General features: G+C 45.0%; 1 protein-coding gene across 5 annotated transcripts in view; it reads left to right on the top strand.

Moving 5' to 3' along the window:
- Positions 1 to 24,383, top strand: part of Lrrc28 (leucine rich repeat containing 28) — a 95,299-nt gene extending 70,916 nt beyond the window's left edge. For 3 of the 5 annotated variants that reach the window (XM_050149156.1, XM_050149155.1, XM_050149157.1), the window contains exons 7-10: positions 1,182 to 1,284; positions 9,611 to 9,786; positions 11,840 to 11,999; positions 24,055 to 24,382. In XM_050149156.1, coding sequence (XP_050005113.1) covers positions 1,182 to 1,284; positions 9,611 to 9,786; positions 11,840 to 11,999; positions 24,055 to 24,127 — 512 coding nt within the window. In that variant the 3' untranslated portion in view covers positions 24,128 to 24,382. Of the gene's footprint in view, positions 1 to 1,181; positions 1,285 to 9,610; positions 9,787 to 11,839; positions 12,000 to 24,054 lie in introns of all 5 variants that reach the window. The other 2 variants (XM_050149158.1, XM_050149159.1) reach the window with 1 other exon arrangement.
- The last annotated feature ends 993 nt before the right edge of the window (positions 24,384 to 25,376 follow it).

The following is a 25,376-nucleotide window of genomic DNA, read 5'->3' as shown; positions in this document are numbered from 1 at the left end:
TTAGAAATCTTTCTTTTTTCTTCCTGGTGGAAAGGTAAGTAAAGAATTTTCAGAAATAGAAAAATAAATTACTAGCTAAACATAAACATTTAAATCTAAAGTATTTCATGCTAAACCCAAGAATAGAGTCCAGCCGAATGATAAGGGAAGGTGATCAGACATGGAGGGAGAGTTCTTGCTAAGTTGACTTAGCAGGGCTCTTCGTTAAAATTGGATTTTGCAAGGAAGTACACAGAGGGAGGGAAGTAACAGAAAGTTCAAGAACTTGACTAAAGTTCACCCAAGCAAAGGTTCTTTATCAAAGGGTGGAAGGAGGGGCTGAGGCAATGACTTAGTAGGTAAAATGTTTGCTGTATAAACCTAAGGAACTGAGTTCAGATTCCCAGTACTCACATAAGAGGAAGGCTTGGTAGTGTAGGCGAGTTACAGTCTGGGTGCTGGGCACGGGGGCAGAGTCTAGAGGATCTCTGGAGCACACTGGCCAGCCAGTGTAGCCAAGCTGGTGAGTGCCACCTCAGTGAGAGGCCCCGAAGACAGCCAACATCAGTCTCTGGCCTACAGAAACACAAAGGAGAAGGCCAGAGATGGCTCCGTGGTTAAAAGCATTGGCTGCTCATTCAGAGGATGCAGGTTCACTCTCAGCACCCACATGGTGACCCACAAACGTCACAACTCCAGTTCTAGTGTCTCCAGCGCCCTTTTCTGGCCTCTGCAGTCACTGTAGTACAGAGACATGAACTCCGGAACACACACATACACATAAAAGTAAAATCCAGTTTTGGGGTGCAAAGTCAGTTTGGTTAGCATGACCTATCATCTTAGTTTGTATAACATTTTCTAAAGATAAAGAAGGGGAAATGAGGTCCCTATAAGAGACAGTTGGAATTGTCTAAAATGTCAGAGAAGTCTTATCTGAGAGAGGATCAGATATCCTGCTCCTGATCATTTCATCCTCCAGTTTAAAAATCAAAGTCTAGATTAAGTAAGTTCTCCACACCGTGTTTTCTGACACAAAGCCAACATTACAACTGCCGTAAATATACACCCAGAATTAAACATTCCCTTTCTTTCTTCCAAAGTAGAAACTTGGCGTTATTCATGATGTTATACGTTACATTTTGTATTTCATGTTATAACGGTGCCCTCCTAAAGGAATTATAGCCCTGTTGTCTCTGCTGCAGATTTAGGTCGCTCTCGAGAGCTGCAGTACGTGTATGTGGATAACAACACCCACCTGAAAGGCCTGCCGTCGTATCTCTACAACAAAGTCATCGGCTGCAGTGGGTAAGGCCGCCATCACAGTTGGGGTTTAAAGATGGATGAGCTAGTTTTGATAATCCTGCTTAAATTTTATCTTTGGCCTTGATATCTTAGTCCAAATATCTTTATGGACTAAGAATATTAGGCAAGCAATTTAGCATGTCGTATGTTGGGTTTAACTGGTAAGCCATGGCTAAAGAGAAGACCATAGGCATTTTCTCTTTCACTATCGAAATAGCTGTCCTTCTGTCTTCACTGAGCTGAATTTGTATCTCTTTAAGTCTACAGCATGAAACTTTCGTGTACTTCTACCCCGCCACACACACCATTAGAAACTCTAGAAAATAGAGGAATTGTCTTATGTTACAGGATTTTCTTCCTTGGGTGTGATTGCAAAGACCATGTGCTGTGTTACCTGCCCTTTAAGATTTTACCAATTTTAACTATTTAGAATTCAGCAGCAGAGGTAGCCCCTTCTTACAAATCTTGAGTCCAGCGACCACACAGCTGTTTCAGTCAGAGCAACAATAATCCCCTTCTCACGGGCTTTTAGAAAGGTGGCACCGGCCTGTGCTTTAACAGGACGCCGGGGTCTCCTGACATGAGGTGTTTCCCTGTGGTGTGAGATGAGAGGACGGCCACACTGCTAGCTTCCTTTCCCCACTCCAGCAGTCAAAGGCCCACCTTTGGGGTGGCGTGCCTGACACATTTGACTCTGCACTCCCAACAAGCTGCATACCTGACTTGCACTCCATGCAGCTCAGCGAGAAGACAGCCGGCAATACCGAACACAGAGGACAGCCGCTTCTGTGTTGGCCTGGCTCCAGGGAATGGGTAGTAAGTGCTGATTGCTCCAGAGAAAGCCATCCTGGGAACTGTGCCTTTCCCTCAGGAAGAGGACACATTTGTTACCATGGGAAGCCCTAGACGAAAGAGCCTGTACATGCTGATGAAATCCAAAACCTTCTTGAAGCAGGAACAGTGGGTTGTGTTACACGTTTTAGCTGAGTGGCTTTTCTAACAGCTGACTCTTGTCGCAGATGTGACACTACATAGTCATGTCTTGGTGAGTTCCTAAGGGGTTCACTCGAGAGGAATGACCTCACTGTAATACACAGGAAAGGATGGAAGCAGGCTCCCACACTGGCTCAGGCTGCACCAAGACCAGCCTCTCCACACTGAGGAAATAGCTGCCATTTCGTGCTACCGATGGCCAGAATGTTCTTTTTGTGCAGAAGAGAAAGTTTTCAGCTTTGAGTTTGTACTGGCAGCAATGGTGGTTGATTTTAGAAAATGCCAAACCTTTGGGGAAATGAATAGTCAAGGAAAGAAACTGAAGTGCTAGTTAACAGTCTGTGTTTTCTTCATATTGCTATAAGCTTGTCTCATTGACAGTAATACAGAAAAATAATATTAACAGGAAATTCGTAATACCAGTTTTATAATGTTACTATTGTTAATGGGGTATGTGCAGTCCAGCTTACAATTAGACTGCGCTCTGTTTTCAGTCTGTTGCTTTAACCAAAAACTGAGTATTCTGGTTGTTAGATTCCTAAGCCATTTATCCTTTTAAAGTCATCTAGCCTAGTTTATGCCTAAAAATGATACTTCTTAATGTAGTATTTAAATGAAAAACCAATGTTCAAAATTCTAGGTGTTGCTGAAGGTCCCACTTTCCCCCTCTTTCTTCTGCCTATAAAATAAATCAAAGCGATGGTTCCCATTCTCAGACAGAGCCCTGACGCTGCCTACCTTTCTGTAGGAGACAGAGAAGCAAGGCAGACACAGTCCTGACAGAAAGAAAGTTGTGTGCCCTGTGTCTAGCAAGGGAGCTTGTTTGAACAAGAATTTGGGTAACATGTTCCTTTGTTGGATTTCAGTGAGCAATTGCCCTGTTTGGTCACTGCAAAGCAAATAGTGTGATGAGCAAAGTGACACATGGCAGCCCTCGTGGCCCTTGTGTGCAGCCAGGGATCATGGGAAAACAGTGCGGACATCATCAGGACAAAGGTGTCTCTAGGTCGCAGTTCCTTTCCTTCTTAAGGAAAATGAAAAGATGTTTCTGCTAAAAGGGAGAGTAAGTCTGTGGATTCCATGATGGCAGAAGATGTTGTGGGCACTTTCTGAAGGGTTCAAAATTAGTGATTAAATCTTCATTTAAAAAATATCTCAGTCCTAGTCTTCCTCCCTTCTCTGTGTGTGTGTGTGTTTGTGTGCGCGCGTGTGCATGCATGTATGTGTGTGTATGTGTACCGCACGCTGCCGTGGCATGCTTGTTGTGAGAAGACAACCCTAGCGTCAGTCCTCACCTCCCTCCCACCTTGTCTGAGGCAAGCTCTCTTACTGCTGTGGATGCCAGGCTGGCTGCCCCATGTGCTCCTGCATGTCTCACGTCTCCAGCCATCTTGCTGCAGGAACACTGAGGTCATGGGCACGTGCTGCAGCTGCACCCAGCTTTTGCTTCGGAGTCAAATGCAGGTTCTCATGGTTGCGCTGCAAGTGCCTGATCCACGGAGCCATCTTTCCAGCCCTAGATCTTCAGTTTTGACATACTGTTGGTTGGAATGATAAAAGTGAAAATTCATATGAATTAATTTGCTACATCATATATTTTGGGGCAAATAGGTAGCAAAATCTCAGTGGCAAGATGACATCGCTATTCAGTGAGCCTGTTTTAAGCTAATGATGAGTGACAGCTGTGACAATAGCGAATTAAAGGATGTTTTCTAATAATTATTATAATTATCTAAACCAGAGGCCCTAAAATTTGAAATTTTAATAAGTTACTTAAGGGTACAACTTACATATATTTTTTAACCTCCTAGGCATTTAGTCTAAAGTGTTTTAAACTGCTTGAATTATAAATCAGAGCTAGCAGTGTTCAATAATTGCTGGATAATCCTCTGTCCTGTTGTGAACTGAAGCTTGTTGTGTCTGCCATTCCTTCTCACGGACAGCTGCCTCTTCGTCACTTCTCCACTGCGCTGGCCACTTCCTTTCTTGGATGTGTGATGCTCACTTGTCAAGGCAGTCCCTTCCAGCCTTGTCCATGTTCCAGATTCTGATTGATTGGAACTGCAGCTCCTACCATGTTCCCTGTACATACAATAGCTAAATCCCAGTTCATATTTTCCTCTTCCCTTGACTGCCATGGCTCTAATCTTACTCCGAAGCAGTAATTAATAATAAAAAGAAAGCGTACCTGTACACTTGGATTAGGATTTGCTGTGTCCCGGACAGTGTGCTCTTGGTTCGTGGGTGTTATTGTACAACATCTTCCCAACAACCGTCATGAACTGTCCCTATTTTCGAAAGGGAGAAATTGAAGGATGAAGGAAATTGTCATCATCCACGCTTACCCTGTGCAGTGGCCATCCTGCCGTCTCCTCCTTGCCTCTCTCTCCTTTGTCTGGGCTCACACCTGTGTGACTGGGATTCTCCTGCTGACTCCTCCAGAGTCAAGTCCTGTGGAAGCAGCGCAGGGAAGACTGGCGAGAGAAGGGCTGAGTCAGACAGTACATCCTCGCAGCCCTTGCTCAGCTGGCCTTGCGGGTGAATCGTGGAAGTCACTCAATATCTGGATCTTAAATTTAGTTCACCTCTTACATCTAGTGGTGAAGAACAGTGCTAAAAGGAATTATCAAGGAAAGATTAAACGTCCTAGAAAATGAGGGTACACTTGTTGGGTGTGAGCCCCTTCAATTTAATCTGTCATTGTAACTGTAAGGGACAGTAAGAACCTTTAGGAAGCAACACTTTCTTTCCGTCCCCTGACCCTTTTGTTGTCCTGGGTTTGGGCCTTGTCCATGCAGGAGCAGCAGCAATGATATGAAGTAAATATCCATGAATAGCGTATTATAATCCCAGCACTCAGGAGATCAGTCAGGGAAGGATCATAAACTGGAAGCCAACTTTTTAATATTCTTTTTACTCTTTATTGTTTTAATTTTTGCTCAGGGTTCTCCTTATTCAGTGTGTATGAAAAATTCAGTATGGACGTAAACATATCCTTTAAGCTACAACTCAGATCAGTCCTGCCCAGGTCAGGGTTATTTTATGCTGAATAAAAATGACCCTATGGTAGCCGTTCATGATATTGAGTCTCTAAGGCGATCCACAAGGCCACAAAGAGTGCTCTCGTCAGAGAAATCCACAAATGCCTATCACACTAAAACTGGGCAATAAAAACTGAAGTTCGGAAATAGGTACCATTGTCTTACTGTATAAATCTAGCAGGGTTCAGTTCCCACAGTCATGGAGGCTCCTTGGGATATGTAGGGAAGGACAGAATTCCCCTTTCTGTGGAGAAGCCCTGTCTTTGTTCTTTTGGCCTTCATCTGAGCTCATGGGTCTTACTCACGGTCTACTAATATAAATGTTAATCCTATCTAAAAATAGCTCCACAAGGACATCCAGCCTGGTGTTTGACTCAATACCTGGGCACTATGCCCTTGCCAGTGCCACAAAAAAAATAAGACATTTGCCAAAACTCCACTTGACAGATGGCTGTTATTTTCCTAAGTCATTGTTTCCTTGCTTGTGGCCTCCTCTTCCTACAGAGCATTGTGGTGCTCGGTTCTCCTAACCTAACTCCTCGCCCTAGGAATTGTAGGTCCCAAATCATCCCCAGCAGCTGCAGGTTTCCTATAGTTTCCTCTTTTTCATCTTCCTTATATTCTCGAGGGAGAGTACCTGCCTCTGCTCTTGTTTTTTCCACACCCCTGGGTTAGGGGTTTGCTTTGTTGTGGTTTGGTCAGTTGGTTGGTTATTTGCTTTTTTTGATGACAAAATACCAGGCAAGAAGCAGCCAAAGAAGGAAGGGTTTGTTCTTGTGCACGATTTGAAGGTACTCAGTCCACTGCTGCAGGGAAGCAGCTCTGGCGCACGGTTTGAAGGTACCGTGCTTCATCCATCACTGCCAGGAAGCTGAGGCAGCAGAGCAGTCAGGAAGCAGGGAGAGAAGAATGCTGGTGCTCAGCTTGCTCCCCCTTTTTCTTTAATCTTTAACCCCAGCCAAAAGAATGGTGCTCCCACATGAGGAGTGCATCTTTCCACCCCAGCCTGATCTAGAAATGCTCATACAGACACACCCAGAAGTCTGTCTCCTAAGTGCCTCTAGATCCTGTCCGGTTGGCAGCCAGTATTAACCATTACAGCTCCTTCAATACTCAACAGCCTTCCGCTGGTTATTTTTAGGAGGTCCCTGTTCAATCACAGGCGGAGTGAGTTTGTTTGTTTGACTAGTTGGTTTTTATTTTTTATTTTTCTGACTCCTGGCTGGACCCTCACAGGTTCAGTGACCTTCTGGCAGCTTGCAGTCACTTAGCAGTTGGCTCAGTGGGCAGCTTGAGATGAGTTGAAGTGGGGTTTTGAGCCCCTAAAATGGCCATTGCTTTATATTCCTGATTCCCCTGAAGGAAAAGAAAAGCAAACATTCTCATTCAAAAGACAAACAAGCATAAAAACCTGCCAGCAAACCGGAGTCGGGGAGAGTCTTCATCTGGCAAAACAGATCTTGGAAAGCCAACATTAGTATACTTCATATTGAAAGAACTGAATCCTAGGGAAGTTTAGGAGATGTCCAGATAAAACTAGTGCAAAGTTCAAGGCGAATAATAAGCACCTGAGAGTTACAATAAAAGAATTTAGGAAGGCTCCTCCAGGCAGACATATCAGCTGACAGAATCTTCTGTGAAGTGGGTTAATCAGAACCGTGTAGGACTAATAACACACTAAACAAATTCAGCACCGAAACAGATCAGAAACTCCTCAAGCGTCCCAAAAGGTGTTTGGTTGGGAGCTTAACACAGTGAAGGCAGCATTCCAGTTCACAGGTGGACACTTGTTTTATGCGATAATGCTGCAGTTTGTGCTGTTTTATATCATGGACAAAAAAAAATAAACAGCACCTACATGTAAAATGGTGCTCTGTAAGCCTGTTTGATTAAGGGCCGGGGGCAGGGCAAAAGAAAGGGTGTGTTAGTTAGTATTCAGGCACCTGTTCTGGCCTGACCTTCGGGTCCTGACAGGATGCGTCCTCAGCTGTAGCCACTAAGAGCTGTGGACATTCACTACCTTCCCCTTTAAAAGGGCCCTGCCCACCGCACACCTCTCTCTTTCTCCCTTCCTCCCTCTCTCTACTCTCTTCTGCTACTCTGGCCCCCAGAGCCTGGTTTTTCCCTTTCCTCTCCTCCCTTTGCCTTTCATTTCCCCCCAATAAGAACCCCCGCCTGAGCTCTGTCTCATGGCTTCTGTCTCACATGCTGTTTTTTTTTTTTCCCAAATTACAACAGGGTCTGTCACTGTTTTTCTTTTTTCCATATGTATAGAGAAAGAAAACTGAAGAACACACACACACACACACACACACACACACACACACACAGGCACGCACACACACACGCAGCATTGGGACTGACTTAGAGACTGGAGGTAGGGTTTGAAGTTGGAAGCCTAGATAAAAACCATTCACTTTTTCTCTATCATCCAATAGTCTTCGCCATGAATTAAAGCCATTCGACTTCAGCTCACATTTCTGTACCCCCTCTCTAGTACGCCTGGGTCCCTTTTTCCAGCCCACGAAATGCAAGCACAGCATAGTCTCCAGGTTCTGAGACTGCTACCACAACCACTCTTCATTCCCTGTGGCCCTCTAGTCCACCAGCCTTTATTCCTGCTGAAACCAGGGAGCTCTAAGTCAACCGAGCCCCTCTGAATCCACCCGCAAAGGCCCACGGACAGACTGGTTCAGCTCCTCCTCCACCCCGCCTTAGAAGGGTTAGCGTAACTTTTCCAGAGGAATGAACTTGGGATGAACTGAGGAACCCAGGACTTCTGCTTCCCAGGCCCGTGTCCAGTGCATCCTTGACTTCTCCAGCCACAGTCAAAGATCCGGTCTTAGTAGCTGTTCTAGTTGGCTTTTCTGTTGTGATGAAGACACTGTGACCAAAAATAACTTCGGGAGAAAAGGGTTGATTTGTCTTGTGCTTCTCAATGGCATTCCGTCACTGAGGGAGGTTGGTGAAGAAACAGGCAGAGCCATGGAGGAATGCTGGGTACTGGTCCTGCTCAGCTAGCCTTCTTACACGGCCCAGGACCACCTGCCTAGAAATAGTGCTGCCAACAGTGGGCTGGGCCCTCCACATGAGTCGTCAGTGAAGACACTCTCTCACAGACCTGGCCACAGGCCCGTCTGATCTGGGCTGTTCTTAGTTCCCTCCGATGACTCTAGGCTGTGTCAAGTTGACAGCTGAGACTAACTAGGACAGTGGTACCCAGAGGACTGCCTCTGTTAACCTTTGCCATTGGAGAAGAAAGGAATTAGGTGCCCGATGGTCTCAAAGTTAAGGGTAGTGAGAGCAACCCTGCGACAGAGAGCAAGAAATAGAGCATGGCTTAGCCATCCTATATGCCATGAATGAAAACCATCAAACTTCAGCTAACAGCTAACATTCCTGGCCCACATATTCTCCCCGCACGCATGTGGAAAGATCTACTAAAGTTAATGTCTGTCACTTTAAATGGGTGTAGCTTTTTCTACACAAAAATGTTAAAAATATTAAATAAACCTATTGTAACTCAAGAGAGTTACACACACTCCCCACCCACTCCCGCCAAGGGAATAGAATGTGGTGTGCACCACAGCATATGTAGAGAACTTTGACTATCACCTTCCTCCCTGTTTGATATTTCACAGCCAGACTAACTGGCCTGCTGTCTTCTGGTGAGTCCATTTTCCCCATCTCCCATCTCTTGGTAGGGACCCACTTGGCTTAAAGATGTCAGTGTCCCTATGTCTGGTTTCTCTGTGCTGTCTGGACATCCAAACCCAGGTTGTGGGGCCTGCAGAGTACATGCTGTGCCTACTTAGATATTGGCAGCTCTTTCTTCACTCCCGGAAGTGAAGCCTGGCAGGTTAGTGTAGCCTTGTAACCCCAGCACTTGGGGGGCAGAATCGGGAGAGTCTCTGCAAGCTCAAGGCCAGCTTCATCGATGTAGTGAATTCCCTGTACAATGACAAGAAAAGAGAATCAACTTGAAAGCTTCCAGCAGCATAAACTCAGAAAGGGTAGTAAGATGGGGGGAAGCGGAGCTTACGCAGCAAGCTTCACAGATCCTCTGAAGGAAGGCTTCTGCAGAGGCAGCCTTGCTGGAAGTCATGCAGCCACGCTCCAGCTGCTGCTTGTGTCTCTGAGCCAGGACTGAGTACAGAGCCTGGGTCGGCATCTGCTCGCTGTGAAGGAAACTGGCAGCTCAGTCACTGAATTGTCGCATCCACGTGTGATCGCCTTGTGAGCTGGCGCACAGCCCTACCTCACGACTGATGCCGCTGTGTTGTGTCGTTATGCAGCTGTGGCGTCACCATCCAGGTGTCTGAGGTGAAGCTGCTGTCCTTTTCATCCGGGCAACTGACCGTCTTCCTCCCGGCCGAGGTAAAGGCCATTGGCACAGAGAACGACCATGTCCTGCCCTTGCAGGAGCTGGCCATGCGGAGTCTCTACCACACCTACCACAGGGTTCCAAAAGGTGCGTACATGGCCTTCTCTTCTGTCCCAGTCAGGAAATGAATACTTGGCTTTTGTCCTGTCTGTTTTAGTTTTCATCTTGCATTTTTTTGTTGTTATCATGACAACGTACACATTTCACACTAAATTGACTTTTTTAACCAACCTTACAGTTCCCTGGTATTGAGTTTATTAGTGGTTTTCCTGTCCCAGCCTCCCCAGAAGCTTGTGCTGTGCTCATGTGTGCAGGACTAGGGCTTTTCTTTGAAAAGTTTTAATATTTTCAACACTGGTTTCTGCAGACGCACAGGAACATTCATTAAAATGTGGTTTTTCTTGCAAAGGATAGTGGTTCCCAGAGAAACGGTTTTAAGTTAGAGAAACTGGTGTGTGCAGGTGTGTTTGGGTGAGGTGAAAGGCTGGCAGTGGCGAGGCAGAGTTAAATATCTCCTCCAGAAGAGCCGGGCTCTGCCTTTCTGCCTCCTCGTTTCCTGCAAAGGTAAGGTAAAGAAATACGAGAAGCCGTTGGCAGCGCTGTCAAGCAGGCCAACGCTTGCTTTGGAACGGGTCTAGCCATATGTAGACTGCAGAGGTGTTGTTGACACGTATCTGAGGCTCCTCAGGAAAGCACCTAGATGGGGCTGAGTAGTCGAGCATGTGCAGTGAGTGTGCTGAGACCAATTCCAGCAGCAACAGAAATGGAGGGAGAAAGGAGGCAAACACGAATAAACAATGACCAGAACCGTGTTAGTAAGAAAATACATTAAATGCTTTTACATTTTTATTTATGTGTGTATTAGTGTGTGAGTACATGTATGGGGTGAGGGCTTCCGTGGAGGCCAGAACGGGGCATCACATTCCCCTACACTTGACATGGGTGCTGGGACCCAAACTCTGTCTACTCATGGAGTGTCAAGTGCTCTTTTTAAAGCTGCTAAATGTTTTGTCTTTGTATTTGGGGAGGGAGCGTGGAGTTCAACTAAAACAACAACAGAAAACAACTTACCTTTCCAGGAACATCTAGTTAGTCCAAAACTAAGCTATTTTTAAAGATTTATTTATGGGGTGTGCGTATGTGTGAGTGAGTGTGTATGTGTACATGCATGTATGCCTCGCACTGTGTACATGTGGAGGTCAGAGAGTAACTTGGAGGAGTTAGTTCCGTGTGTGTTCCAGAGATCAAACTCAGGTCTTCAGATTTGGTGACACTCACCCTTACCTACTGAACCATATTGCTGGTCTGGAAGCTGTTTTTCATTTATCTCTTTTGTTTGTACTGAACAGGAAATTTTCAGTTATATACTTATATATCAATTACATTTTTCTAAGTGGGTATTGCTCATTCTGGGCAGATATAAAAGGCTAAAACCTTCTGTTTCCTTGCCGAGCATTTCCCCTTGCAGTGCGTGTTTAGCATGAGCGTTAAGACAGCGTAAGCCCATGTCAAGTGCCTGGGTGCGGAGAGGGTTTGCTGGCCTCAGCGGCTCGGACTGGGCTGGGGAAGAGCGTTCACCGCTTCTGTTCATGAGAATTGAAACAAGGAAAAGCTTGGTCTCCTGATTTTTCGCTCATCCTCTTTGACTTCCAGCATCTGATAGTCTCCAGTAATTAGCCTTTTCATAATTTAGCTTTTATTGGCAGTTAATTGAGCAAGGGCCTGGTCGCTTCAGGGAGAACTTAATGGGAGTTGGTGAGAGCCCTCAGACCTCGTCCTCCTCCAATTCTCTGACTTATGAAAGGCTGCAGAACCCGCTCCGCGTAGACGGACGCCTTTTGATCCTCGTTCCTAAAGACTATTTGATCTAATTCTTTCCTTGCCTCTGCCTCAGGACAGCTTCTAGCTGCTCTTAAAAGAGTGGATTTTCATTTTCCCTCAGTGTCAAAAATATAAAAAACATCTTTCATTTCCTAATAATGTTAGATTTTACTGAATACCTATCAGATAACAGAATTTCCAACATGAAGTACTTTTAACTATTTGAGCTTATTTGGTAACAAAGAGAAGTGTTTTCAAACGTCCAGTTTAAGGAAATGGATTTTTCACTCATCTGCCTGATTTTTCTCTTCTGTTCCAGATCTGAACTTTTTGTCTCCAATCTCATTACCCAGAAGTCTCCTGGAGCTGCTGCACTGCCCCCTGGGGCACTGTCACCGGTGTAGTGAGCCCATGTTTACCTTCGTCTATCCCAAGCTCTTCCCCTTGAGAGAGACACCGATGGCAGGCCTGCACCAGGGGTAAGCAGGCCTAAGTGGGCACCGGGGTTCACACCTGGGCCAGGGGTGCAGCGCGGGAGTGAGGGGTCATGCATGGAAGGGGTGTTGACTCTACAGCTTAAAGGGGCTAAATCAGCCGTTCTCAACCTGTGGGCCATGACTCCTTTGGCAGGATTGAGCGACCCTTTCACAAGGGTCACCTAAGACCATTGGAAAACAGATACTTACATAACAATTCCTAACAGTAGCAAAATTGCAGTTATGAAGTAGCAATAAAATAACTGTATGGTTGGGAGTCACGAGAGCATGAGGAACTGTATTAAATGGTCACAGCAATAGGAAAGTTGTGAAGCACTGGGCTAAATGAAGTGTGGCCATTGTCACTGCTACAAGAAAGCCTGGCTGCCCCCTTAGGCTTTAGGACTTGGGCAGAGCACACACACAGCCGCGCGTGTTGTTTGGAACATCTCGTTCATTCTGGCTCGACCCCTGGTGCAAGGGGAGACAACCTTTGTATATGGAGAGCTCAGCCCTTGTGCTCGCCTGGCATCGCCGGAAGCGTGTGGCCACACTGTGCACACAGGCTTGTTTCTGCTCTGAATCTAACTCTCTCAACGGCATTCCCATGCCACGCTGTATTTCTTGGCAGAATGCCTTGAATTCATGAAGAATGTTCGCTAAGTAAAATCCAGAGCCGATACTGTTATTTAGAGAAAGAATGCCAGACAGAGAAAGGTAGGAAAGCATCGGAAAATCCCCACGTGCCTTATGGGTTTTCGCATCTGATTTTATTTGTTTTGTTTTGTTTTGAGACAGGGTCTCATATAGCCCAGACAAGCATGAAACTAGCCGAATAGCAGGGGATAGCCTTATCCTCCTACCTCTGCTTCCAAAATGCTGGGGTTGCCTACAGGCCCCACTGCATCCAGCCTAACTTGAATACATCAAAGCTAGGAGGAAGAAAGAAAGTCTGATATCTAACTTGTCTGTGGAGTATGGCGTTTGGGGTGGGGAACTTTCCAGGTGGTTGTTGATGCCAGCAAGCGTTTCCTTTGTGATCATTTTTGTTTGAGACATAATCTTGTTACGTGACAACCCAGGCTGGCCTCAAACCCAGGATCTTTCTGCCTCGGCCTCCTGGGGAGAGGGGGTAAATGGTCTCACAGGTGTGCGCTACCACCCAATGCTGTTAGGATCATTTTATAAAACCCTTTCCAAGGTTTCACTCTCCCGTTCTCTCTCCCTTCCTGTCTTTTTGCTTCCTTCCTTTCTTTCCTCCAAGGCTTTAGAAATAGAGCCCACAGCTTTGTGGGTATTCTAGGCAAGACTCGATACCCGCAGCCCTGTTTTTGGTTCTTAATCTATATGGGATAGGAGATAAAAATCAGAGACTTTGCACTGAGAACTTGGGCAGCTTGCCCGGCTTCCCCGAGCCTCAGAATGGGGCAAGAACAGTCTGCATCATTGGCCATACTTAGGTTAGCAGATGAGGGAGGCAAACACCTGGCACGTGATAGCTACTCAGCAAATGGGGCCCCCTCCTCTGTGTCCCTGCCTGCCCCTTCCCAAGCGATGCATATTTTTCCCTGCCCTGGATAATCCTATTTGATATGCGTTAGGTTCCTATTTCAACATTTTTGTATTTTTTTTAACGTTTTATGCACACAGAAGCTCTCCTCTGAACCTTTTTAATTTGATGCTCGTTCTGGGAAAAACAAACAAGCCTCCTTGTGCTGTTTGTTTTTCTCTATACCCAGTAGAATGTTGGAGGGTTTTCCACACACACGGCCCCAGTTGTCTGACACTGTCTACCGGGGCATGGTAGATCCACAGGCTGTGGCTTAGACCCCAAGGCTGCCCACCCCGCCTAGGCACCACGCAAAAGCCCCGGCTACTTGTGCTTCTAACTAGTGGGTACACACTAGGGCTTCCAGAGTCCCTTCTTTGGGTTCAGTTAATTTACTAAAGCAACTCACAGAACCCAGGGAAATATTTAAGCCAGCTTCTTTAAAGAGCATCACAAAGAGTACATATGCAGGATGCTCAGAAGAGGCCTAGGAGAAAAGTGTGGAGTGTTCCGCCCTCTCCCTCAGTGTGCCAACCTCCCAGAATCCCCGTGCACCCAACTATCTGAAGGCCCTGAAAATGACCTGTGGGTTTTTATGGAAACTTCACCTATGTGGTCTGGTTGCTGGTAGACCTGGTGCGGGCATCCACCGGGTGTCTTTCTAAGACTGTGGTCTGGTTGCTGGTAGACCTGGTGCGGACATCCACTGGGTGTCTTTCTAAGCATTCTTCTTGTCCTCTCTGTGCATGGGTCATGTGTCGTTCTTCCCTCTAGATTATGTGCAGAACCTTCTGGAATGGCAAGGGTCTTAAGACTTAAGGAACTGCTATCAGACAAGATCAGATCAATGTTTTATTGCCTGCTCCATTACAGAGAAGTGGGATAAGATTAGGATATCTTTGGCTTACCTTGGGAAGAAGTTTCTGGGGCAGGAACCATGGATTAAACAAATAACAACATTAAAACTATATATATCGTATAGCAGATTATTTCTAATCTTAGGTGATCACATAACTTAATGGGATTGCCTTTAAGTGAAAGAGGATAGGCAGATTCCCAGGGAATTCCTCTAGGGAATAGGTTAACAAAGTAGACCCATCTATGAGAACAGAAGCATGAAGCAATCTAGTGCACGGCCCTGATTCTAACTCCTCCACCTGAGAGATCTGGGGCAGATAGTGGACTATCTCTGATTTTCGTCTTCCTGGCTATAGATTGAGGATAATGTGTTCTGAGCGCCGTCATTATGAAGAATCAGTCACATCTACGTGAAGTGCACAGGGCAGTGATGACTAGTGCGTCCTGGTGTTATTTATTATCATAGCTCAGGGACTTGCCATTCTTACTTTATTGTGTCTTTAGCAAGTGATCTTCATTTTAGCAACTTGTAGAAAGCTCTCGTTTGCTCATTCAGCTGCAGTTAGAAATCCTCATGCATCACCGCTGTGCAGTTTCCCAGGCTTCCTTAGTGCACACACAGCTGGGAACTGTGAGTTCCAAGTGCCCACTGTAAACAGACTCTCTCCTTACTGTAGACGTCACTAAAGTAAAGTAGTTGTGTTACCTTTACATGACGTTTGGACAACTTAACCATGATTCCAGTCAGGAGTACTAATTTCCCCACGTCAGCGTAGAAGTATGTGCATGCTTCTCTCATCTCAGACCCAGATGTGATAGTATGACCGGAAAGACGCGTGTGTGCATGGCCGGGGCTTAGGTGGAGTGCTCTTTTGCTAAGCAGAGACAGGGGTCTTGTTTAAGCAGGGAAGAAGTGCCATGATATCCTCATGGGTTTCTGTGGGTTAATGCTGGGGTCTGAAACTGAGAGTCTGTGGCTTTCTTCTCATCCAGCAGCCCGCACTCCTTCCCCCGGGTGCTGGGGACATTGTATCGAGAGCATGGCCCTTACTCCTGTAGTCTTTCTTTTATAATGAAGCCCAAATGCTTATTGTAAGAAACAAAATAAATATTTTCAGTTTCATAAACTCTAAAAGGTTTAGATAATATTATTTTGAAGTTTTCTAATGTGTTCCGTTTAGTTTATATTAAAACAATGTATTTTTGAGGTGGGGTGCCCAAAAGTGGTTTTGCTGGATCCTGAGGTAGGTTGATTCACAGTTTTCTGAGAAACCGCCATACTGATTTCCAAAGTGGTTGTACAAGTTTGCTTTCCTACCAGCAATGGGTGAGTGCTCCCCTTACTCCACATCCTTCCCAGCATAAGCTATCATTGGTGTTTTTGATTTTAGCCATTCTGGCAGATGTAAGATGGTATCTCAGAGTTGTTTTGATTTGCATTTCCCTGATGGCTAAGGATGTTGAACATTTCCTTAAGTGTCTTTTGGCCATTTAAGATTTTTTGTTGTTGTTGAGAATTCTCTGTTTAGTTCTGTACCCCATTTTTCAATTGTGTTATTTAGAATTTTGATGTCTAATTTCTTGAGTTCTTTATATATTTTGGAGATCAGACCTTTGTCTGATGTGAAAATCGTTTCCTATTCAGTAGGCTGGGTTTTTGCCTTATTGACTGTGTCCTTTGCTTTACGGAAGCTTTTCAGTTTCAGGAGGTCCTATTTATTTATTGTTGCTCTCAGTGTCTGTGCTACTGGGGTTATACATAGGAAGTGGTCTCCTTTGCCCATGTGTTGCAGTCTACTACTCACTTTCTCTCCTATAAGGTTCAGCGTGGCCAGATTTATATTGAGGTCTTTAATCCATTTGGACTTGAGTTTTGTGCATGGGGATAGATATGAATCAAATTTCATTCTTCTACAGGTTGATATCCAGTTATGCCAGCACCATTTGTTGAGGATACTTTTTTTCCATTGTATAATTTTAGCTTCTTTGTTAAAAAATCAGGTATTGGGGCTGGAGAGATGGCTCAGCGGTTAAGAGCACTGGTTGCTCTTCCAAAGGTCCTGAGTTCAATTCCCAGCAACCACATGGTGGCTCACAACCATCTGTAATGAGGTCCGGTGTCCTCTTCTGGCCTGCAGGCATACATACAGACAGAATATTGTATACATAATAAATAAATAAATTTATTAAAAAATCAGGTATTCAGAGGTATGTGTATTAATACCTGGGTCTTTGATTCGTTTCAGTTGGTTAACCTCCCTATTTTTATGGCAGTACTAAGCTGTTTTCATTACTGTAGCTCTGTAATAGAGCTTGATATCAGGGATGGTGATGCTTCTGGAAGTTCCTTTATTGTACAGGATTGTTTTGGCTATCCTGGGATTTTTGTTTTTCCATATGAAGTTGATTATTGTTCTTTCAAGGTCTGTGAAGAATTGAGGGATTTATCCCTACTGCGTGTGCTGTTTTGGGGGAACCTATTCTCTTTGGATGGATACCTTGCTCGTCCTAGATATAGTAGGGAGGGCCCTGGACCTTCAAAGCAATGTGCCTTACCCTCTCTGAGGACTGGATAGGGGTGGGATGGGAGGGTATGTGGAGGGAGTGGAAACTTGGATTGGTATGTATAATGAAAAAAAAAGAATAAAATGTTAAAAAAAAGAAAAATACTTAAAAACCAATGTGTTCTGTCAGCCAGGATCTTAATTCATGTAGACATCTGGTATTATTTTAAAAGGGAGCATATCGACTATTCTCTTAAAACAATGTTCATAGAAGTGTTAGTTTCTTCCTAAATTTAACAAAGTAACAATATTTCACATAACTATTAAGCATTCAAATATGTAACAGGGTAGACCAGCTAGTAAATTCATGGCTTTGGATGCATAGAAAACCATTTTTCATTCCCAAAACTTCATCATATGTTTATTAAAATGGAGGAGTTGCATTTACTGTATCATTTACTAGACTGTAATACACATCTGACTTTTCCAAAGCATGAAAGGAGTCTCCCATGTTCTGCTTCCTAACAGGAAGATGACCACACCATTCTCAAGTGGCATCAGTTCACTGGTTTGAACAGATAGCATGAGCCAGCCAGCCCCACGACTGTGTTGTCTTGGGTCAGAGGTTGGAAGCCAGAGGTCAAGATGTCAGCACAGCGGGTCTTTCTGAGGCCCTGACAGGACCTTCCTGGGCCAGGCCCCTCTCCTTGACTTGTGCATGGCTTCCTTGTCCCTGTTCATGCTCCCATCATCTCCCCTCTAGATTGTGCCTCTTTGAATGTCCCTGTTGTGAGGACACCAGCCATAGTGGATTCAGTCCTACCCTACTGACTGTATCTTAATTATTACTTATACAAGGACAGGCTGCCATAGCAGAATCCTATAGATCAGGTGGCTTGAATCTCAAAATTATTTTCTTATCATTCTGAAGGGTAGAAGTCACAAATCAGAGTAGCTGCATGTTTGGTCTGGTGAGGGCCCCCTTTCTGGCTTACAGACAGCAAGTTTCTTACTGAGAGAAAGAGAAAAGATAGCACTAGCTGTCTGGTGTCTCCTACAAGGGCACTAACCATGTCAGGGTCCCACACTTATGACGTCATCCATTCTTACAGCATCATTCAAAAAATGACTTTCCAGCCCACCTAGTGTGTGCCGTGCTCTGGAATAGGATTTACTGTAGCTGAATCACCTAATTCTTCTCATGCCCGAGTCTGGGGCAGCCTCTGCTTATGCGCAGGGACGTTCTCATGAGAAAGTCTCTGATAGCCTAAATGTGTTGGCTGTGTACGATGAGCTGTTTGCTAGGTGACTCTTCCACAAGTTATGTGCGTGGGACTTCGTCCTATCAGCTCTTATAAATATTATTTTTCTTCTGGCTTGAATTTCTGTAGTGAGTCAAAGATAGGGTTTTTATTTTTAATCAGGAAACACATTTACAAGAGAAAATCCCACATTTCTCACGATGCCTGTGGGCTCCGGTCTGTGCCAGCGGCATTGCGATTCGTCTCCTAAGGAATCATCGTGGTTCTGTATTTTCAAACCAACTCAGATGCTCTTTCTGCTGCCCAGCTGTAAATACACGCAGATTCTGAGTGTGCGGAATGCCTGTGTTCTTTGTAGCCCTTGTCAGCAGCCTTTCCTAACTGGAGCTGGCGCATAGTTCAGTTTCTCCTCTGAGACCTCTGACCCTCCAGGGCCACAGTGAGCACACACAAACTGTGGTGGTGGTGGTGGTGGATTCCCCAGGAGACTTGTGACAAGTCTACCGCCAGTACAGTAAGCAGACACAACCAGTTGCTACAGGAGCCCCTCAGAAACAGAGAAGTGTGTGGCCTTGCCATGTCCTAGTAGCACAGGTAGACACCTCCAGGTCACTCTTCCTTCCAAGCTCAGGCTGGTTTTGCTTAGAAGCTTAACTTTTAAAAGCTTGGCAGTTGCACTATTAAAGATTGTATCCCTGGATGAAGGAGCTGGCTGACAGTGGCCAAGCCCTGCCTCAGCAGTTAAGTGTGCACTACTGCTCTTGCCGAGGACCTGAGCTTGGCTCCCAGCATCCATGCGGAGCAGCTCCCAGCCACCTGGAACTCCAGCTCCGGCGGCATCCAGTGCCTTCAGCCTCTGAGGGCGCCTGCACTCACATCTGCCTGTCTACACACAGAACACACACACATACACACACACTTAGAACTAAAGATAAATCTTACAAGTAAGAGTCTGGCTTTACCAGCTAGTTCTGCAAAACACATTATATGCTTAAGATCTTCTGTGTCTGAAGCCATTTTACTTGCTACTTATACAAATGTATATATCCTGATGTTGAATAAAAATAATAGGGCTAGAATTCAGACTTTAACATTCAGGAGGGCAGGGTCATAGCTCAACAATAGAGTGCTTGCCTCACATGTGTGAGCCCCTGGATTCAATCACCCCTAGCACTTCCAGAAGAGAAAGGAGGAGGGAGGAAGGGAAAGAAGGAAAGAAAGAGAAAAGAAACAATTACAAGCAATACAAAATACCTCACAGAAAGTTAATGTAATTTCCTGAATTAAGAAAAATAACTCCAGCCAGGCTTGATTGTTCCAGACCAGGGAGTATCTGAGGCAGGAGGATTACAAGTCCAGCATCTTCTGGGGTGTAGGGTGAGTTCAAGGCCAGCCTGGAAAACATAATAAGACAAAAGACCACGTCTCAAAGTGAAAATAAAACGCAGCTGGAAACACAGTCCAGTGACAGAGTGCTTGCCTAGATGAGCCATGCCTTCGATTCAGTTCCTGGAACCACGGAAGGGGGTGCAGCTAAGTGAAATCCCCTATTGCGTTTTCACTCTTTAAAAGTCTCTTTGTTTGACCTAATTGTTTTTGTTCTGTTGGTTTTTGAGACAACGTCTCACTCTTGGTAGCCCGTGCTAACCTGAAACTTATTCTGTAACCCAGGCTAGCCTTGAATTTGTAATGGTGCCATCTTTGTATTTCAGTTAACTTAATCTAGAAAATCCCTAAGAGACAAGACTTGCCCACGGGTTTGTTTCTGTGATTCTAAATCCTGTGGATTGACAGTCAAGGTCAGCTATCCGGTTACTAATGCATGAGAAGCTTGTCTGGGATTCTGGTCTGCTTCATTGGCCTACGTCTCTCTCAGCCAGCACCAAACTGCAGCTGCAAGGCTTAGCACGGCAATGATGGCTTGGTTTTTTTCTTCCCTTAGAAGTTGTTCTAGGTGATGCTTGGGTCTGGAGTTTTTTGTTTTTATTTTTTATTTATAAGCTTATTCTTGGTTGGTGGTTTGGTTTTTTAGATTTTCTATGAGAATTGCATTTAGCCTATGGAATAGTTTGTATGGAATCTATGTCTTTACGGCATAGATTCCTATACTGAATTCTTTCATAGAATTATTTACTGAATTCTAATGAATGCTGTGTGTCCACCGACTGAAGTGTTCCTTTCTTTCATCAGAATCTTACGACTGTCCACAAACAAATCCTGAGATGCTTTGTTTATATCCAAGGATTTCATTTTCTTTCTGTAGTCTTAAATGGTATTTTTACTTCAATTTCCACGTGCTCATTGTTCATATAAAGAAATATCTGTTGTTTTTGCAATTGTCTTGTATGCTGTAGCTTACTAGTTTTTGGGGGGGATTTTGGAGTATTTTTTTTTGTAGGTTACATGGAATTTTCTGCATAGACAATCATGTCTTACCATCTGCCAATAAATAATATCCTCCCTTCTGGTTGCCTTTTTTCTTGCTTTATTAAAGTGGTTACAATTTCTAGTGCTGTGCTGTGGTTTGAGAACAACTCCTTGCCCTCCTCACCACCATCTTAGGGGGAAGCATCTGCTTTTTCATTGCTAAGTACAATGGTAATGGCGTTTACTTTTAAGTACATTCCTTTTAGCAGATTGAGGAAATTTTTCTATATTTGTACACTGAAAATTTCCTTAAGGGTACACAGTGTATTTTGTAAAATGCCTCGCCTCTCTCTTTTTTTTTTCTTTTTTTAAGGTTCCTTTGTCTCACTTTATGTATGGGACTATTTGCCTGCAAACATGTATGTGCACCATGTGCATGCCCTGTTGGATCCCCTGGAACTGGAGTTACATATGGTTGTGAACCACCATGTGGGTGTGGGAGCTGAATCCAGACGCTCTACAAGATCAACAGTGTTGTTAACCTCTGAGCCATCTTTCCAGCCCCCCCCCCTTTTTTTTTTCTTTTAGAGGTTCAGGGTCCTATTTACAGTCCTGGCTGGCCTAGAACTCACTACGTAGCCTGAGCCAGCCTCTAACTCATAGAGCCCTCCAGTCTCATCCTCCCAGCTCTAGGACTCTAAGCATGAGCCACTACTCCCAGCTCAGTGCTTTTTATGGGGATTAGTAAGTCATTTGGTTTTCCTCATTTAGCTTGTTGGTACATTGATGCGTTCAGATATTCAGCCACCTTACATGCCCAGAGTGACTCTCCCTTGATCACTATGCTTAGTATTTTGTTGTTGTTTTTATACTTTTTCCTGTTACTCCTTGAGTATCCTTTACTCTGTCCTCATGAGAGCTATTAGTTTATATTATTCTGGGGCTTTGGGTTTTGTTGGTTGGTTCCTGTTTGATTTGGGAGTCAAGATAATGCTGTCCTCATGAGTTGGGAACTCTTCTTTTTCTATAAAGGAAATTGTACTAAAATACCTTCTTATTAGTCTTTAACTATTAGTTAGGATTCTCTAAGAAAACCCATCTGATAATAGAATATCTCTTAACTTACAAATCCAGCTTTGTCGATGGCCTTATGTTTTCATGGGCTGTCTACTTCATCTTGGCTGAGGTGGGTTTTGGTCATTTGTGATCTTCAAGATAGTGTTCTCCTAGGTTGACAATTTATGTATTTAAAATGGTCAGCGTGTCCCTTAGACCTTTTCAGTAGCCGTGAGATCCGTAGTGATAGTTTTGGCTTCATTTCCAGAAGAATCTGTGTGCCATCTCTCTGTCTTGTTAAAGGCTTTGAATTAGTGACCTTTATCTAAGAGTCGATTTTTATCCCATTGCTTCCTTTTCTTTCTGTCTCCTGCTTGATTCCCTGTGATGTTCCGTCCATCTAAGCCTTACTCCCTCTGAAGTCTGAAGGGGAGTTCTGACTTGTCATCTCACTGCGTCCCGGCATCTGCTGCCCATTCCCTGATGGCCTAGGAATGCATTCAACACTGAGGCCTCGGTAAAGCGCCTTTGTTGGCCAAGTCCAACCACGGTCTTGGTTTCTTTGGCTCAAGTGTTTAGAACCCAGGTCTCATGTGCTCTCCAGGTTCTCACTGGGATGATACAACAAAACTTTGGTGTGTGCATCACCTCTCAGGAGCTCCCTTAAGGTGAGCGCTGGATGGTGCTGGCATTTCCTCTTTATGGCCCTACAGGCCTTGAGTATTGGTGATGGTGGGTCCTGCCTGAATAGATCAGGCACTTCCTTTTCAGACAGCCACCCTCTATGAAGCCATTGAAACCTTTTAGGTAAAGAACACCTTCTTAGAAGGTGGACAGCTTCATTTCCACTATGAAGATCTCTAGAGACTCAAGGGTCTTAGATTGGCTCTGTCCAAAGCCTCAAGTTCCTGACTTTACTGACCGGAACCTTTGCCTTATGATCCTTTGCATGGTCACGTTCCCTGGAGCTGAGCAGTAGTTGATGTGGTGTGAGAACTGGAGCTGGAGTCCAGCACCCACATAAACCTGTGTTGGTGTTGCAGCCCGTCTGTAACCCTAGCCCCAGGAGTTAGAGATGGAACCCCAGAGTGAGCCGAGCAGCCAGTCTAGCTGAACTGGTAACTCTAGGTTCCAGCGAGGAACCCTGCCTCAGTATAGAAGGTCAAGGAAGACCTACACTGTTAGCCTCTGGGCACACACATTTATGCACACACGTGCATCCCATACACATTCCAACAGGCGCCCACAACTGCATGCACGCGCGCGCACACACACACACACACACACACACACAAAGAAGTCAAGATACTTTTACCTGGTATATGGCTTGCTGGCCTCTGTATCTGGGCTTGAGCCACATGTTTCAGCTCATGAGAAAATGATTCCTTTAGGATCACCATAGACATTCTCTTGCTGTGTCTTGATCTGAGATTGGAAGACACTAAGCATGTCTGGGTTTTGGTTAATTGTTTGGTTGGTTGTTTCTGATTCTCTTCAGTCAGAAAAGGCCATCTTGCCTGCAGACTTTGACCTCACCCTGGTGCCATAACTATTGAGTGTTCCAAGCACTTGGTCTCCCAGAGCCTTGCCATTCACTGTCACCCTGTCTGACACTTTGAGTGCTGATGGTCAGCAGTGCAATGTCAAAGGCCGTCTGCAGAGGTTTCTTTCCAGGACCACAGAGAACGGCAGAGATAGGATCAGGTGCTGAGCAGTCCGCACAGGCTGTCCTGTGACAACAGCACACTCTTCTCCCTTCACCAGAGGATGGCTCTTTGGGTGGGAGGAGAAGGCCTCTGAGAGCCTGCCCTGTCCAGAGCACATGGGGAGCCCTAGGGAGCTCATGACTCATCGTGCAAAGGTGCCCAAGCAGGAGTTTGAGAAGAGCTTTTCTCTTATGTAAGGCCTTTGAGTCACATCAGCAGATTCTGAAATTCTCTGAGCAATCTGTGTGAATGTATTAGTAGGAAAAATTCCTTCAAATGATAGTACATAAACCGGTCGTGCTTTTTAGTTTCTTTATAGATGTTTATTGTTTTGAGACAGGCCCTGTCTCTGTAGCCCAGGTTACCCTGGAACTCATTGTAGCTCCTGCCTCAGCCTTCCAGGTACTGGGACTATAGATGTGAAACACTGTACTTAGCTGTGACTTTTATAATGTACCTCGAATTCTTTGATTGCCCTGTAAGCTTTAGAAGATGGAAGCGCTTTTCCCTTAGCTGTTAATAGGGATGGTGTGTCATCCAAACCCCACTGACGGAGGGAGCACACGTGCACACACATGCCTGACCTGCTGCCTGGACTTGACTTGAACACCACATCTTACATCTTAAGTCTCTATAATGCAGCCTACTCTTCATGCCTCGTCACTTCTTCTAACAAAGAAAGACTGTCTCCCGTGGGGAGGAACCAGACACTTCACTCCTGAGCTAACCGTGCCCCTCTCTCCCTCCATCCCCCAGGAGGACAACTGTTGGCTTCGTGGCTTACTGCTGCTCCACCCAGTGTCTGCAGACCTTTGACCTGCTGGGTTGATAAACACTCAAGAGCCTCAGGAGCACTGGCAGCTCACACTGCAGCTGCTTGCTGCCGCCCATCGTGTGTGGCCGTGCCAGGAGAGTCCAGCCAGGCGGAACAGACCCTTACATCCTGTCCTCTCCTGTGCAGTGCGGGGGCATGCCGAACTCTCTGGACATGTCCTGATTGGGCTTCACAACTAAAAGGCCTTCACCCTTCCCACAAGTTGGAATATATCCTCCCCCAAATTAAGAACGTTGTGTCTTCTGTGTTTTTCTTTTTATGTGAGTGTGTCTCATACATAAACTATTTAGTCAGATGAGCTTCCCACGTCTAATTTAAAGCGAGCTGCTGTTCCCTGAAGAACTCTTAATTTGATAATAGAACCAAATTAACTGTTGGCCAACATACCTTTGGTGATGATCCTTCTGTCTTTCCCCAGACAATTATTTCCCTCGAGATTATTCTCAGGGCTTCTCCATTGGAAACTTGTCAGTTTCTAAAACCCCAGCAACCCCGCGGCTTCTGCAGGGCGGAGGCACAGCAGACTCCAGAGCACACGCCTCTAGAGAGTCCCTGCCTTCTTTCTAAGTGTTGCAACCTATGAAGACATTTTCCGAGAGGGTTTAAAAACTAAAGTGTAGATACTAATTAAATACGCTCTTGTTCAAAACTACTACAGGAAAACAAGTTTTGAAATGTTTGGGCTTTTTGCTAAGATTTTCTTATACATAATTGACAAGTTTGAGGCCCTGATCGATCCCTGATCAAGGCTTAGCAGCATTTACTCATATGTGGAACCGTCTTCATCTTGACCGTGAATTCTCACTGGGAAAACAGAAGTGAGCGGGGCTACACTCTACCTCCAGCTTTTGCAACACCCATGAGCTTTCCCTCGCAGAGAGACACTCACTTTGTGGGGGACACACTGATTTCATCTTCATTTAAAAGGATGGCATTCTAATCTGCTTTGCTTCCAGATGTTCATCTGGTTGCTGTGGAGTGGTTCTTTTTTTCTGAGGGGGAGGGGGAGTTCTGTGTCTTAGCCATATAATTTATATAAGATAAGGTTGAGAGGGGAGCACCAAGGAGGGTCGCTTGGTGGAAAAGCTATTTCTAAAAAAAAAAAAAAAAAAAAAAAAAAAAAGTGGTTGGTGACATTTTATTAGCCAGCCTAACTGTAATTCTAGGCTCTAACGGTGCCAAAAATCCTCCATAGTTACTGACAAACGTGTGATCTCTTTGCGGTCACACCACCTGCTGCCCA

The sequence above is a fragment of the Alexandromys fortis genome, unplaced genomic scaffold, assembly GCF_014885135.2.
Source record: "Alexandromys fortis isolate MF-2015 unplaced genomic scaffold, M_Fortis_MF-2015_v1.1 scaffold_67, whole genome shotgun sequence".
Taxonomy (NCBI): Eukaryota; Metazoa; Chordata; class Mammalia; order Rodentia; family Cricetidae; genus Alexandromys; species Alexandromys fortis.
The sequence above is the reverse complement of the archived record's forward strand: the minus strand, read 5'-3'. Positions and strand labels throughout refer to the sequence as shown.